This window comes from Oryctolagus cuniculus, chromosome 7 (genome assembly GCF_051225735.1).
Source record: "Oryctolagus cuniculus isolate XC-2025 breed Fujian yellow rabbit chromosome 7, ASM5122573v1, whole genome shotgun sequence".
Taxonomy (NCBI): Eukaryota; Metazoa; Chordata; class Mammalia; order Lagomorpha; family Leporidae; genus Oryctolagus; species Oryctolagus cuniculus.
This window is the reverse complement of record NC_142873.1, coordinates 117,068,227-117,081,519: the sequence shown is the minus strand read 5'-3', so window position 1 is coordinate 117,081,519 and position 13,293 is coordinate 117,068,227. Positions and strand designations below refer to the sequence as shown.

At 41.4% G+C, this 13,293-nt stretch overlaps 1 protein-coding gene across 6 annotated transcripts in view; it reads right to left on the bottom strand.

Moving 5' to 3' along the window:
• The window catches only part of FYB2 (FYN binding protein 2), a 172,758-nt gene that overhangs the window by 68,150 nt on the left and 91,315 nt on the right, over positions 1–13,293 (bottom strand). For all 6 annotated transcript variants that reach the window (XM_089337354.1, XM_051856422.3, XM_089337356.1 and 3 more), the window contains exon 9: positions 3,353–3,509. In XM_089337354.1, coding sequence (XP_089193480.1) covers positions 3,353–3,509 — 157 coding nt within the window. The remainder of the gene's footprint in view (positions 1–3,352; positions 3,510–13,293) is intronic.

Genomic DNA, 13,293 nt, shown 5'->3' with positions numbered 1-13,293 from the left:
ACTACAGATAATTTTGTGACATGAAACACGTCAGACACAGAAAGACAAACACTGTAGGCTCCTTCTTATATGTGGAAGCTTAAAAAAAGTTAGCATAACTGAGAATAGTGATTCCTAGTGTTTGGGCAGCGTCAGGGGAGGGGTTATAGGTAGGGAACTAGATAACAGGTACCAATGCAGACATTCTACTTATCTACAAAGTCATAGTACAAAGATAAAAGCCACCACAGCAAGGAAAAAAAAAAAAAAAGAAGAAGAAACCATTGAGTATCTCCACAAATGCTGAAGAACAAACACAGATTCAAGAAACAAGAAGGAAGGCAACATGATACCCGCAGAAGAACAGCACTTCAATACTAGATTGTAAAGATGATGAGATGGAAGAAATACAAGAAATGGAATTCAAAAAATTGATAAGACTACATAGACATAATCAGAAGCAACTGCACAAACTACTAAAATCTATACAGGACATGAAAGAAACTATTTTCAATATTTATTTGAGAGGCAAAGGTGGGGGGCGAGAGAGAGAGAGAGAGAGAGAATGGGAGCACACCAGAGAGATTTCCCATCTACTAGTCTATTCCCCAAATGTTTGCAACACCTAGGACTAGGCCAGCCCAAAGGTGAGAGTCAGAAACTCAATCCAGGTCACTGACAAGGGTGGCAGGAACCCAACAGGTTGAGTCTTCACCTTGTCCTTCAAAGTTGTGCGTTAGTAGGAAGCTGGAATCTAGACACAGAGTTGTGATTTAAACCCAGGCACTCTGATATGGGTTGTGTCCATCTTAACAAGTATCTTAATCAATAGGCTAAATATTCACACCTACCAAAGAGAATTTATCTTTGTTTCTACCAGTTGTCTAGGAGGTGTATCAAGCTGGCACCACTTAAGACTAAACTGGGTGTCTTTTGGACCCAATTTAATTTATAGACAGTGTAAATTTGCAGTGCAGATATGCATGAGGATCAGTTTATGTAACAGGTTTTCTTTTTCCTTTACCTTGTATGAGGGTTAAAATGGGGAAGTTTTCTTCTCTCCAATGGGATTCATGTCTTGTTCATTGCTAAAGTATGGATGTAATCTTTTTGGGGTCCCAACTTTATAAAGAGGTCTCCTATAATAAACTTACTTTGGGAAGGCCCTAGGACATTGCTCTTGCCTTTTTATATACTGTGCAGTAAACAGGAACTCAAGCAAAAACCCCTCAGGGCAAAAGCTAGCTTTATACTCACCACCACGGGTGCCTGGTTACTGTAGATCTATGGATGCTGGCTTTTCACATCAGTTCAGTGATACTTCTTATGGATGTTTATAATTTATTATTATTATTATTTGGTCAGGAGAATCATTCAGATTGTCTAATCTACCATATTCTCAGAAACTGAGACATGATTAATTCTTTTATCCTTCATTCAACAAAGTTCTGTTGGGGACACCCATTACATCAGACTCTGGGCCAGTTTGTACAGATACAGAGAATAACACCAATGCCCTCTAATCTAAAGGTGTCCCCAGTGCACACAAAGGACATATCACATGAACCATGGATTATATATAAGGTATGCTACAATCTTACAAACAAAAAGAAAAGAAAGGCAGAGAACTAGCAATAACTTAGCAAATGAACCAGATGCTTTATAAACTGTGGCAAATAGCCCTAGGAGATAAGTAGGATCACTCTCATTTGCACATGAAATTAAGTAAATTTCCCAAGGTTGCAGGAATAGTGTGTGGTGGTCCTGGGTCCCTGAAATCTCTGATTCCAAATTATAATCTTGAAACACATTCATTCTCTTGCTGTTTAAGTGTCATGGAAACAAAGACATGAGGATTTATGACCCCTGCAAAGTGATAAAGAGAAATCTAGGTAGGAAGAAGGTAAGGGAGGCCTCTTTGGGGATAGATCTTGCAGGATGAATAGGACAGCAACAAGTAGAGAGGAAGCATAAAGGCATTCCAGATAGAGGGACAAGACCACGAAACACCACAGGGGCATGGAAGCACATGACACTGTCAGTAACTAAAGACAGAACAGAGAGTTTACAGGGAGAGAAGTGTGTAGCACAGGCAAGGCCAACTAAGATAAAGTTGGTCTTCTGTATATAAAGTTAATTAAAAATGAATCTTAATGAAGAATGGGATGTGATGGGAGAGGGAATAGGAGGTGGGACGGGAGTGGGAGGGTAGGTATGGGGGAAAAACCACTATATTCCTAAAGTTATACCTATGAAAATTGCATTCATTAAATAAAAGCTTAAAAAAAAAAACAAAAAATAAAACAAAACAAAAAGATGGAGACTTTAAGGGGCCTTGAGTCCATCTTATGATCACTGAGTATTTTTTCATAATTCTGTAACACATTAGCGGGCAGCAATGGAAATCTGCTTTCTCTATCCATATCCACATTTTTTTCCTGGTAATAGCTCTCTTCTTTTCCTTGGGGAATCCTTCCATCTTATGGCACATAGTTTTGGTAGAACTGATTCTAGCCTCAGCTCCAGGGATGAGATTATGATATAGATTGGGTCAATGAGAGCATCATATCCCTTATCCTCAATGATTGGTTCAAGGGTAGTATGTGACCCAACCAAGGCCAATAAGACTTAGATATTGTCTTTTCTTATAACTTTTGGGGAAGGTAAAAAAAATGCTAATCCTCCTATGAGATTTATCAGAGGATAGGTTGTAGACCTATCACTGTTGGGTTCCATCCTACCTCTGCAAGGGTAAAAGTTGCTCCCAGAGGGGAACAAATCCAGGCATTGCGAACGTGATACTGAGTTTTTGGGATACTGTTTGTGTCCCTGGATCCTTCCTTTATACCAGTGACCCTTTCTTGTTTTTTGAACAACTTACGATTCAAATAGTATTGTTTGCAATTAAGAGTCTTGACTAACACCCAAGTAAAATGCAATCTACATCACATTAGCAAATGATACCATACCATACCATACTGTATCATCAGTGTGTCAATGGCAACAGGACCCAGTAGATAGAAAAAGGAAAGAATAAACATTAACTGAGCACTTATCATATGATGTACTTCAGATTTGGTCCTCATAAAACCTCTGTGCAATCTGTATTATGATCCATCTTTATAAGGGAAGAAATTGAGCTGCAGGAATATGAAGTTACTTACCACAAAGCTAACTTTAGAGCCTCGATTTGAACTCAGATCTTCTGCTTCTAAATCCAGAACTTCCAACCCTTGCATAACTGCCTCACTTTGGCAAATTACTTGGTACATAGTAAATGTTCAATAAATATAAGCATTTATAAAATCAATTAAGACCTTAGCCACACTTATCTTTGGTAATGGTGAAGAGGATAAGGGAGAATGCGACTTACCATAGCCTAGGGAGTAACCAGGTAGCTTTGGGCCCCCAGAGCAGGCTTTCATCTGGTTGACATCAGTCACAGCTTCCTGCTGCCCAGCCAGCATGCTGCTTCTGTCTCCATGGATTCCAATCATCATTTTTCCAGGTGTTTCTTCAAAGGCATCTACCTAAGCATACATGACAGGAAGTGTCCAGCAGTGCTCCCACCTCTCCAGTTAGCTCTTTGATTATCTGTGCTCTTCCTCCCTTCATTCCTTGTGGCCAAGCATCATTTCTTATTTAATGCTGCTTTACTAGACTGTTTTTTGTGGGCACACATCATGCCCTTCATTTACCCTGAAGCAGCAGTGAGTGCCCAGCACAGAGACAGGTCCACAGGAGACAAGCTATGACACAGTACCAACTCAGAGTGAACCATTTATATATTCTGTCTCCCTTAATCAACATGCCACCCCCTCTCCGAAGAAAATATCATCAGTCTTCTTGATGAGGAATTTACTGAGGTTAAATCACTGGTCTCTGGTTGCATATTTAGTTCTCTATCAAGTCAGGACTTGATCCCAGAGCCCTGTGCTCTTAATCACTAAGGGATGCTGGGTATTCCTTTCTCCTCATCTTCCTGTGGACTGACATTCCGTCTTTGTACCCACCACATTCCTATTCCCTTTCCATCCAGCACTTGTGAAACACTGAAGGTGAGACAGTCTGCATTCTGGAAGTAGACATGCAGTGTACAGAATGATGGTGAAAACAAGGCACACAGTTGATTGGGGAATAGTGTGAGTAGTGGTATTTATAGCAGTGGTGTTCACATTGTCTTAGAAACAGAGAAGATGGGTAAGTCAGTACTCCTGGCTACAACTCAAGGTTAGGGGAGACTTCAGAAAGCAGGCTTCATGAAACTACACTTTCTAAAATGAAGAGAGACATTGATATGGGTGATAAAGGAACATCGGAGCAAAGGCATGAGGTGGTTGGAGAGGTGTTAAAATCCTTTTAAGGCAGCATGGAGGATGTTGCTGAGGGAGACGCTTAAGGAAAAGAGGAAGAAAGATTAGAGACTGAAGCTGGCAAGACAGAATGGAGCTGCATTATGAGGGGCCCTGCATGCAAAGCAAAGAGTTTGGGCTTTACATCTTAATCCTGGGAAACCGAGCAGAGGAGAAACCCGATCAGACTGACATTTCAGAGACATGTAGACATATTGACAGCGCTATTGAAGCGATAGTGGGAAGAGAAGAATTAGAACCATTTGGGCCATCTAAATATTTCCTAATTGTGAAATGAAAGGGAGACAGGTTGCTGTTCCTTCCATCGTGGCTAAGTGGACGTGAGAGCTGACCGTAACACATGTGAAAGTACTTGGGAAAAGCCAGCGTAACTACTAGATACAGAGCAGGGAACAGCCTGAGTCTTCGGTAAGTTCTTGGACAAACTGTGCAGAGAAAAAGAAGAGGGGCATTTGTGTACGTCATATGGCCAAGAATGTAGCTTTTGCAACAGGGAAAGATGATGAGTGAGCAATGAAGTCAATGTTTTCCACAAATACAGCGACTGCCATCCTTTAACTCAGCCCTAATGAAGCAGTGCCCGATTCTTAGAGCTGCCCACGAGAGTATTCTCTAAGTTAGTTTAAATAACAATGCATCGGGGGCGGAGCCAAGATGGCGGAATAGTGAGGGCGCGCACCGATAGTCCGGGAAAATTTAGTTTAATAAAAGGGGAGTTACGGTAGCCTCAGAAAAAAGAACCAGGAAAATATTGCAGACAAAACTCTTCTGGATCCAGTGGGCGTGAATCGGAGGACCTACTGGGAGAACAAGGTCGCCCACCGCGCGCGAAAGCCGAACCGCAGGACCGAGCCGCGGGACTGAGCCGCGGAAGCCGAGCCGCGGGACTGAGCTGCGCAAGCTGCAGGGTCTGCGCGCAAGTGCTCGAAGGGGAGTGCAACAGCGGGGAGACTTGGGAAGTCCAGGGCTCCGAGTCCACACATCGGCGCTGGAAGGGGAGCAGACCTGCATGGAGAGCGTGGGAGCCCACAGTTCGGGACATCAGCGGCAGACTCAACACACCAGCGCTGGAACGCGAGGTGAGCCGAACCTCAATAACCTGAGACACCGGCAGGCAAGCGGAGAGAGGAGACTAGAGGGAACGACCCCCGGGGCGGGGGGGACTTCACCAAGCTAACTGGAAGAGAGAGAGAGGGAAAAAAAAAAAGGTGACTGGTATGGACACGGGTTTCTCTCTCTCCGCTCACCTCTCAAGGGCAAGCAAGACAAAGAGCAGGCGCCATCTTGGACATACGTCATAAGCAGAGCGACCTCAGGTCTGCACCGGCCCTGAGCCTAGCAGTAAAACCTGACTCTGGGTGGGGCGAATTAACAGGAGATTAGGACTTAGTAAATTTATGGTGCTACTGAACTGAGACTGTGAAAAAAGAGACGGTGGGGGAGAGAACTCACGGAATTCACGTGAGCACTCTCCAGAGACGCTACAATTCCGTAACTTTGGCAACCCAGTGGGAGACTGAAGGAGAATTTGAGCCCACTCTAAGGGCCGAACAGATTCCCTGTGTGGTCCTTGGGAAAGAGCTTCTGATCTCTGGCTCCTGTGGGTATATCATTTGCCTGCTAACTACCTCCAACTTTGTTCAGCTGTGCAGAATAACTTCCCTGTTGAATCAAAAAAAAAAAGAGAGAGAGAGAGAGAGAGAGAGAGAGGTTTACCACGCCTAACCTGGGAGTGTCACCTTTGGCACACCAAACAGAGCTCTCAGGCCACACCCATCTCAAGCCCTAAGGCTCCATCAAAAACAGATAGTCCACTTAATCTAGAGTCATAGTATAACAAGAAAAAGCACCACAGTGAAGAAACCAAATATCTCCAATATGACAAATAACAAACGCAAAAACCAAGGTAATAAAAACAAGGAAGTCACCATGAAGCCCTCAAATGAAAAAGACACCCCAATTCAAGATTATGAGGATGATGACATAGAAGAAATGCAAGAAGCAGATCTCAAAAAATTGATAAGAACATTAAGAAGTTCTCAAAAACAAATTCTTGAACTACAGAAATCCTTAATGGACAAGATAGAAAATCTCTCTCGTGAAAATGAAATATTAAGGAGGAATCAAAATGAAACGAAACAACTAGTACAACAGGAAACTGGGATAGTGACTGAAGTGAAGAATTCAATAGATCAAATGAAAAACACAATAGAGAGCCTTACAAACAGAATGGGAGAAGCAGAAGAGAGAATTTCGGACTTAGAAGACAGAGAACAGGAAAGGATACAGTCAGACCAAAGAAAAGACGAGGAAATTAGAAATCTGAAACATATTGTCGGGAATCTTCAGGATACTATTAAAAAACCCAACATTCGGGTTCTAGGAGTTCCTGAAGGCATGGAGAGGGAGAAAGGATTAGAAGGCCTTTTTAGTGAGATATTAGCAGAAAATTTCCCAGGTTTGGAGAAGGACAGAGAAATCCTAGTACAGGAAGCTCACAGAACCCCTAATAAACACGACCAAAAGAGACCCTCACCACGGCACGTTGTAATTAAACTCTCCACAGTGAAACATAAAGAAAAGATCCTAAAATGTGCAAGAGAGAAATGTCAGATTACTCTCAGAGGATCTCCAATCAGACTCACAGCTGACTTCTCATCAGAAACTCTACAAGCTAGGAGGGAATGGCAAGATATAGCCCAGGTACTAAGAGAGAAAAACTGCCAGCCCAGAATATTATATCCTGCAAAGCTATCATTTGTGAATGAAGGTGAAATAAAGACTTTTCATAACAAACAGAAATTTAAAGAATTTGTTGCCACTCGTCCAGACCTACAAAAGATGCTTAAAGATGTGTTACACACAGAAAAAAAGAAACACGGTCATCAATATGAAAGAAGGTAAAGGAAGGAAACCAAGGAAGGAAAGCTCACAGCAAAAGATCACAGGGAATTCAAAGCATATATTAGAACTTATCTTTGGCAAATGGCAGGGCAAAGTTACCACTTATCATTAGTCACATTGAACGTGAATGGCCTGAACTGTCCAGTTAAAAGACACCGATTCACTGATTGGCTTAAGGAACAAAACCCATCTATTTGCTGCTTACAAGAAACACATCTTTCCAACAAAGATCCATACAGACTGAAAGTGAAAGGCTGGAAAAAGATATACCATGCCAACAGAAATGAAAAAAGAGCAGGCGTAGCCATCTTAATATCAGACACCATAAACTTTACCACAAAAACCATTAAGAGAGACAAAGAGGGACACTACATAATGATTAAGGGATCAATTCAACAGGAAGATATAACAATTATCAATGTATATGCACCTAACTACAGGGCACCGGTTTATCTAAAAGATTTGTTAAGGGACTTAAAGGGAGATTTAGATTCCAATACAATAGTACTGGGGGACTTCAATACTCCACTCTCAGAAATAGACAGATCAATAGGACAGAAGATCAACAAGGATACAGATTTAAACGACACTATAGCCCAAATGGATCTAACAGATATATACAGAACTTTCAATCCTACAGCTAAAGATTATACATTCTTCTCAGCAGTACATGGAACCTTCTCTAGGATTGACCACATACTAGGCCAGAAAGCAAGTCTCAGCAAATTCAAAAGAATTAGAATCATACCATGCAGCTTCTCAGACCATAAAGGAATGAAGTTGGAAATTGGCAACTCAGGAATCCCGAGAGCATACGCAAACACATGGAGATTGAACAACATGCTCCTGAATGAACAATGGGTCATAGAAGAAATCAAAAGAGAAATCAAAAACTTTCTGGAAGTAAATGAGGATAACAGCACAACATACCAAAACTTATGGGACGCAGCAAAAGCAGTGTTAAGAGGAAAGTTTATATCAATAGGTGCCTACATCAAGAAATTGGAAAGGCACCAAATAGATGAGCTTTCTATTCACCTCAAGGATCTAGAAAACCTACAGCAAACCAGACCCAAATCTAGTAGGAGAAGAGAAATAATTAAAACCAGAGAAGAAATCAACAGGATTGAATCAAGAAAAACATTACAAAAAATCAGCCAAACGAGGAGCTGGTTTTTTGAAAAAATAAACAAAATTGACACCCCATTGGCCCAACTAACTAAAAAAAGAAGAGAAAAGACCCAAATCAATAAAATCAGAGATGAAAAAGGAAATGTAACAACAGACACCACAGAAATAAAAAGAATCATCAGAAATTACTACAAGGACTTGTATGCCAGCAAACAGGGAAACCTATCAGAAATGGATAGATTCCTAGACACATGCAACCTACCTAAATTGAACCAGGAAGACATCGAAAACCTAAACAGACCCATAACTGAGACAGAAATTGAAACAGTAATAAAGGCCCTCCCAACAAAGAAAAGCCCAGGACCAGATGGATTCACTGCTGAATTCTACCAGACATTTAAAGAAGAACTAACTCCAATTCTTCTCAAACTATTCAGAACAATTGAAGAAGAGGGAATCCTCCCAAATTCTTTCTATGAAGCCAGCATCACCTTAATTCCTAAGCCGGGAAAAGATGCAGCACTGAAAGAGAATTACAGACGAATATCACTGATGAACATAGATGCAAAAATCCTCAATAAAATTCTCGCCAATAGAATGCAACAACACATCAGAAAGATCATCCACCCAGACCAAGTGGGATTTATCCCTGGTATGCAGGGATGGTTTAATGTCTGCAAGACAATCAATGTGATACACCACATTAACAGACTGCAGAAGAAAAACCATATGATTCTCTCAATAGATGCCGAGAAAGCATTTGATAAAATACAACACCCGTTCATGATGAAAACTCTAAGCAAACTGGGTTTGGAAGGAACATTCCTCAATACAATCAAAGCAATCTATGAAAAACCCACAGCCAACATCCTATTGAATGGGGAAAAGTTGGAAGCATTTCCACTGAGATCTGGGACCAGACAGGGATGTCCACTCTCACCACTGCTATTCAATATAGTTCTGGAGGTTCTAGCCAGAGCTATTAGGCAAGAAAAAGAAATTAAAGGGATACAAATTGGGAAGGAAGAACTCAAACTATCCCTCTTTGCAGATGACATGATTCTTTATTTAGGGGACCCAAAGAACTCTACCAAGAGACTATTGGAACTCATAGAAGAGTTTGGAAAAGTAGCAGGGTATAAAATCAATGCACAAAAATCAACAGCCTTTGTATACACAGACAATGCCATGGCTGAGGAAGAAATTCTAAGATCAATCCCATTCACAATAGCTACAAAAACAATCAAATACCTTGGAATAAACTTAACCAAGGATGTTAAAGATCTCTACGATGAAAATTACAAAACCTTAAAGAAAGAAATAGAAGAGGATACCAAGAAATGGAAAAATCTTCCATGCTCATGGATTGGAAGAATCAATATCATCAAAATGTCCATTCTCCCAAAAGCAATTTATAGATTCAATGCAATACCAATCAAGATACCGAAGACCTTCTTCTCAGATCTGGAAAAATTGGTGCTGAAATTTATATGGAGGCACAAGAGACCTCGAATAGCTAAAGCAATCTTGTACAACAAAAACAAAGCCGGAGGCATCACAATACCAGATTTCAGGACATACTACAGGGCAGTTGTAATCAAAACAGCATGGTACTGGTACAGAAACAGAAGGATAGACCAATGGAACAGAATTGAAATACCAGAAATCAACCCAAACATCTACAGCCAACTTATATTTGATCAAGGATCTAAAACTAATTCCTGGAGCAAGGACAGTCTATTCAATAAATGGTGCTGGGAAAATTGGATTTCCACGTGCAGAATCATGAAGCAAGACCCCTACCTTACACCTTACACAAAAATCCACTCAACATGGATTAAAGACCTAAATCTACGACCTCACACCATCAAGTTACTAGAGAACATTGGAGAAACCCTTCAAGATATTGGCACAGGCAAAGAATTTCTGGAAAAGACCCGGGAGGCACAGGCAGTCAAAGCCAAAATTAACTATTGGGATTGCATCAAATTGAGAAGTTTCTGTACTGCAAAAGAAACAGTCAGGAGAGTGAAGAGACAACCGACAGAATGGGAAAAAATATTTGCAAACTATGCAACAGATAAAGGGTTAATAACCAGAATCTACAAAGAGATCAAGAAACTCCACAAAAACAAAACCAACAACCCACTTAAGAGATGGGCCAAGGACCTCAATAGACATTTTTCAAAAGAGGAAATCCAAATGGCCAACAGGCACATGAAAAAATGTTCAAGGTCATTAGCAATCAGAGAAATGCAAATCAAAAGCACAATGAGGTTCCACCTCACCCCGGTTAGAATGGCTCACATTCAGAAATCTACCAACAACAGATGCTGGCGAGGATGTGGGGAAAAAGGGACACTAACCCACTGTTGGTGGGAATGCAAACTGGTTAAGCCACTATGGAAATCAGTCTGGAGATTCCTCAGAAACCTGAAGATAACCCTACCTTTCGACCCAGCCATCCCACTCCTTGGAATTTACCCAAAGGAGTTTAAATTGACAAACAAAAAAGCGGTCTGCAGCCTAATGTTTATTGCAGCACAATTCACAATAGCTAAGACCTGGAACCAACCTAAATGCCCATCAACGGTAGACTGGATAAAGAAATTATGGGATATGTACTCTTTAGAATACTATACTGCAGTAAGAAACAACGAAATCCAGTCATTTGCAACAAAATGGAGGAATCTGGAACACATCATGCTGAGTGAAATAAGCCAGTCCCAAAGGGACAAATACCATATGTTCTCCCTGATCGGTGACAACTGACTGAACACCAAAAAGGAAACTTGTTGAAGTGAAAGGGACACTATGGGAAACGGTGACTTGATCAGCATAGCCCTGACTGTTAATGAACAACTTAATACATTATCCCTCTTAGTAGTTTTTTTGTCTGTTCTACTTAATATGACTGATTCAATTCTGTAATTAATACACAGTTATTCTTAAGTGTTGAAATTTAACTGAAATGTGATCCCTGTTAAACATAAGAGTAGGAATAAGAGAGGGAAGAGATATATAATTTGGGACATGCTCAAGCTGACTTGCCCCAAATGGTAGAGTTAGAAACATACCAGGGGACTCCAATTTAATCCCATCAAGGTGGCATGTACCAATGCCATCTCACTAGTCCAAGTGATCAATTTCAGTTCGCAATTGATCATAATGAAAGGACTAAGAGTCAAAGGGAGCACATAAGCAAGTCTAGTACCTGCTAACACTAACCGATAGAATAAATAAAGGGGAGAGTGATTCAACATGGGAAGTGAGATACTCAGCAGACTCATAGAATGGCAGATGCCCTAAATAGCACTCTGGCCTCAGAATCAGCCCTAAAGGCATTCAGATCTGGCTGAAAAGCCCATGAGAGTATTTCAGGCATGGAAAGCCAAGACACTCTGGCAAAAGATCTCTGTGAGTGAGATCTCAGTGGAAAGAACAGGTCTTCAAAGAAGGAGGTACCTTTCTCTGAAGGGAGGAGAGAACCTCCACTTTGACTATGACCTTGTCTAAACAAGCTAATAGTCGGAGAACTCAAGGGGCTTCCATAGCCTTGGAAACTCATGACTGGAGCATAGGGAGATTACTGATGCCATAGACAGGAGTGTCAATTGGTAAAGTCAACAACAGGAGTCACTGTGCACTTACTCCTCATGTAGGATCTCTGTCCTTAATGTGCTGTGCATTGAGATTTAATGCTATAATGAGTACTCAAATAATATATTTCACTTTGTGTTTCTATGGGGGTGCAAACTGTTGAAATCTTTACTTAATGCATACTAAACTGATCCTCTGTAAAAAAAAAAAAAAAAAAAAAAAAGAAAAGAAACTATCAACTCCCAACTTGACTCTCACTGGGATTAAACATGACAATAGGTCTGATCTGATTTCATCATCATTAAAAAAAATCATCTATTATTTTTCACTTTATGTTTCTGTGTGGGAACAAACTGTTGAAATCCTTACTTAAGGTATACTAAGCGGATCTTCTGTATATTAAGATAATCGAAAATGAATCTTGATGTGAATGGAAGGGGAGAGGGAGTGGGAAAGGGGAGGGTTGTGGGTGGGAGGGACGGTATGGGGGGGAAGCCATAGTAATCCATTATTCGTACTTTGGAAACGTATATTCATTAAATAAAAGTTAAAAAAAAAAAAGAATTAAAGCTTACTTATAGTGAAAAAAAAATAAATAAATAACAATGCATCAGGGGGCGGAGCCAAGATGGCGGAATAGTGAGGGCGCGCACCGATAGTCCGGGAAAATTTAGTTTAATAAAAGGGGAGTTACGATAGCCGCAGAAAAAAGAACCAGGAAAATATTGCAGGGGAAACCCTTCTGGATGGAGTAGCCATGAATCGGAGGACCTACTGGCAGAACAAGGTCGCCCACCGCGCGGAAGCCAAGTCGCGGGACCGAGCCGCGGAAGCCCCAGGGTCTGCACGCCAGTGCTCGAAGGGGAGTGCATGCCACACAGACAGCAGCGGGGAGACTTGGGACGTTCAGGGCTCCGAGTCCACACATCGGCGCTGGAAGGGGAGGTGAGCTCAATAACCCGAGACATTGGTGGGGAAACGGGAGTCAGAATCTAGAGGGGGGCCGGAAAGTGCAGCAAACTCACTACCGGAAAGAAGGAAAAAAAAAAGCTTCGGGGTTTCTCTTCCCCCTAACCTTGCAAAGGTTACAAGGCTGCAAGGCTTGAAGAATTCCCAAGAGACAAAGAGCAGGCCTCCTCTCTGGATTTACATATCAATGGGGGAGAGCTAAGGAACTGAGTCACTACAATTCAGTAGCCTAGGCAACCCAGTGGGAGTCCAGAGGAGCCAAAGACTGGAAGCGAAATACCATCAATTCTGCACAGCCGTGCCCTGCGGTGTTACTTACACCCTGAATAAATAAAAT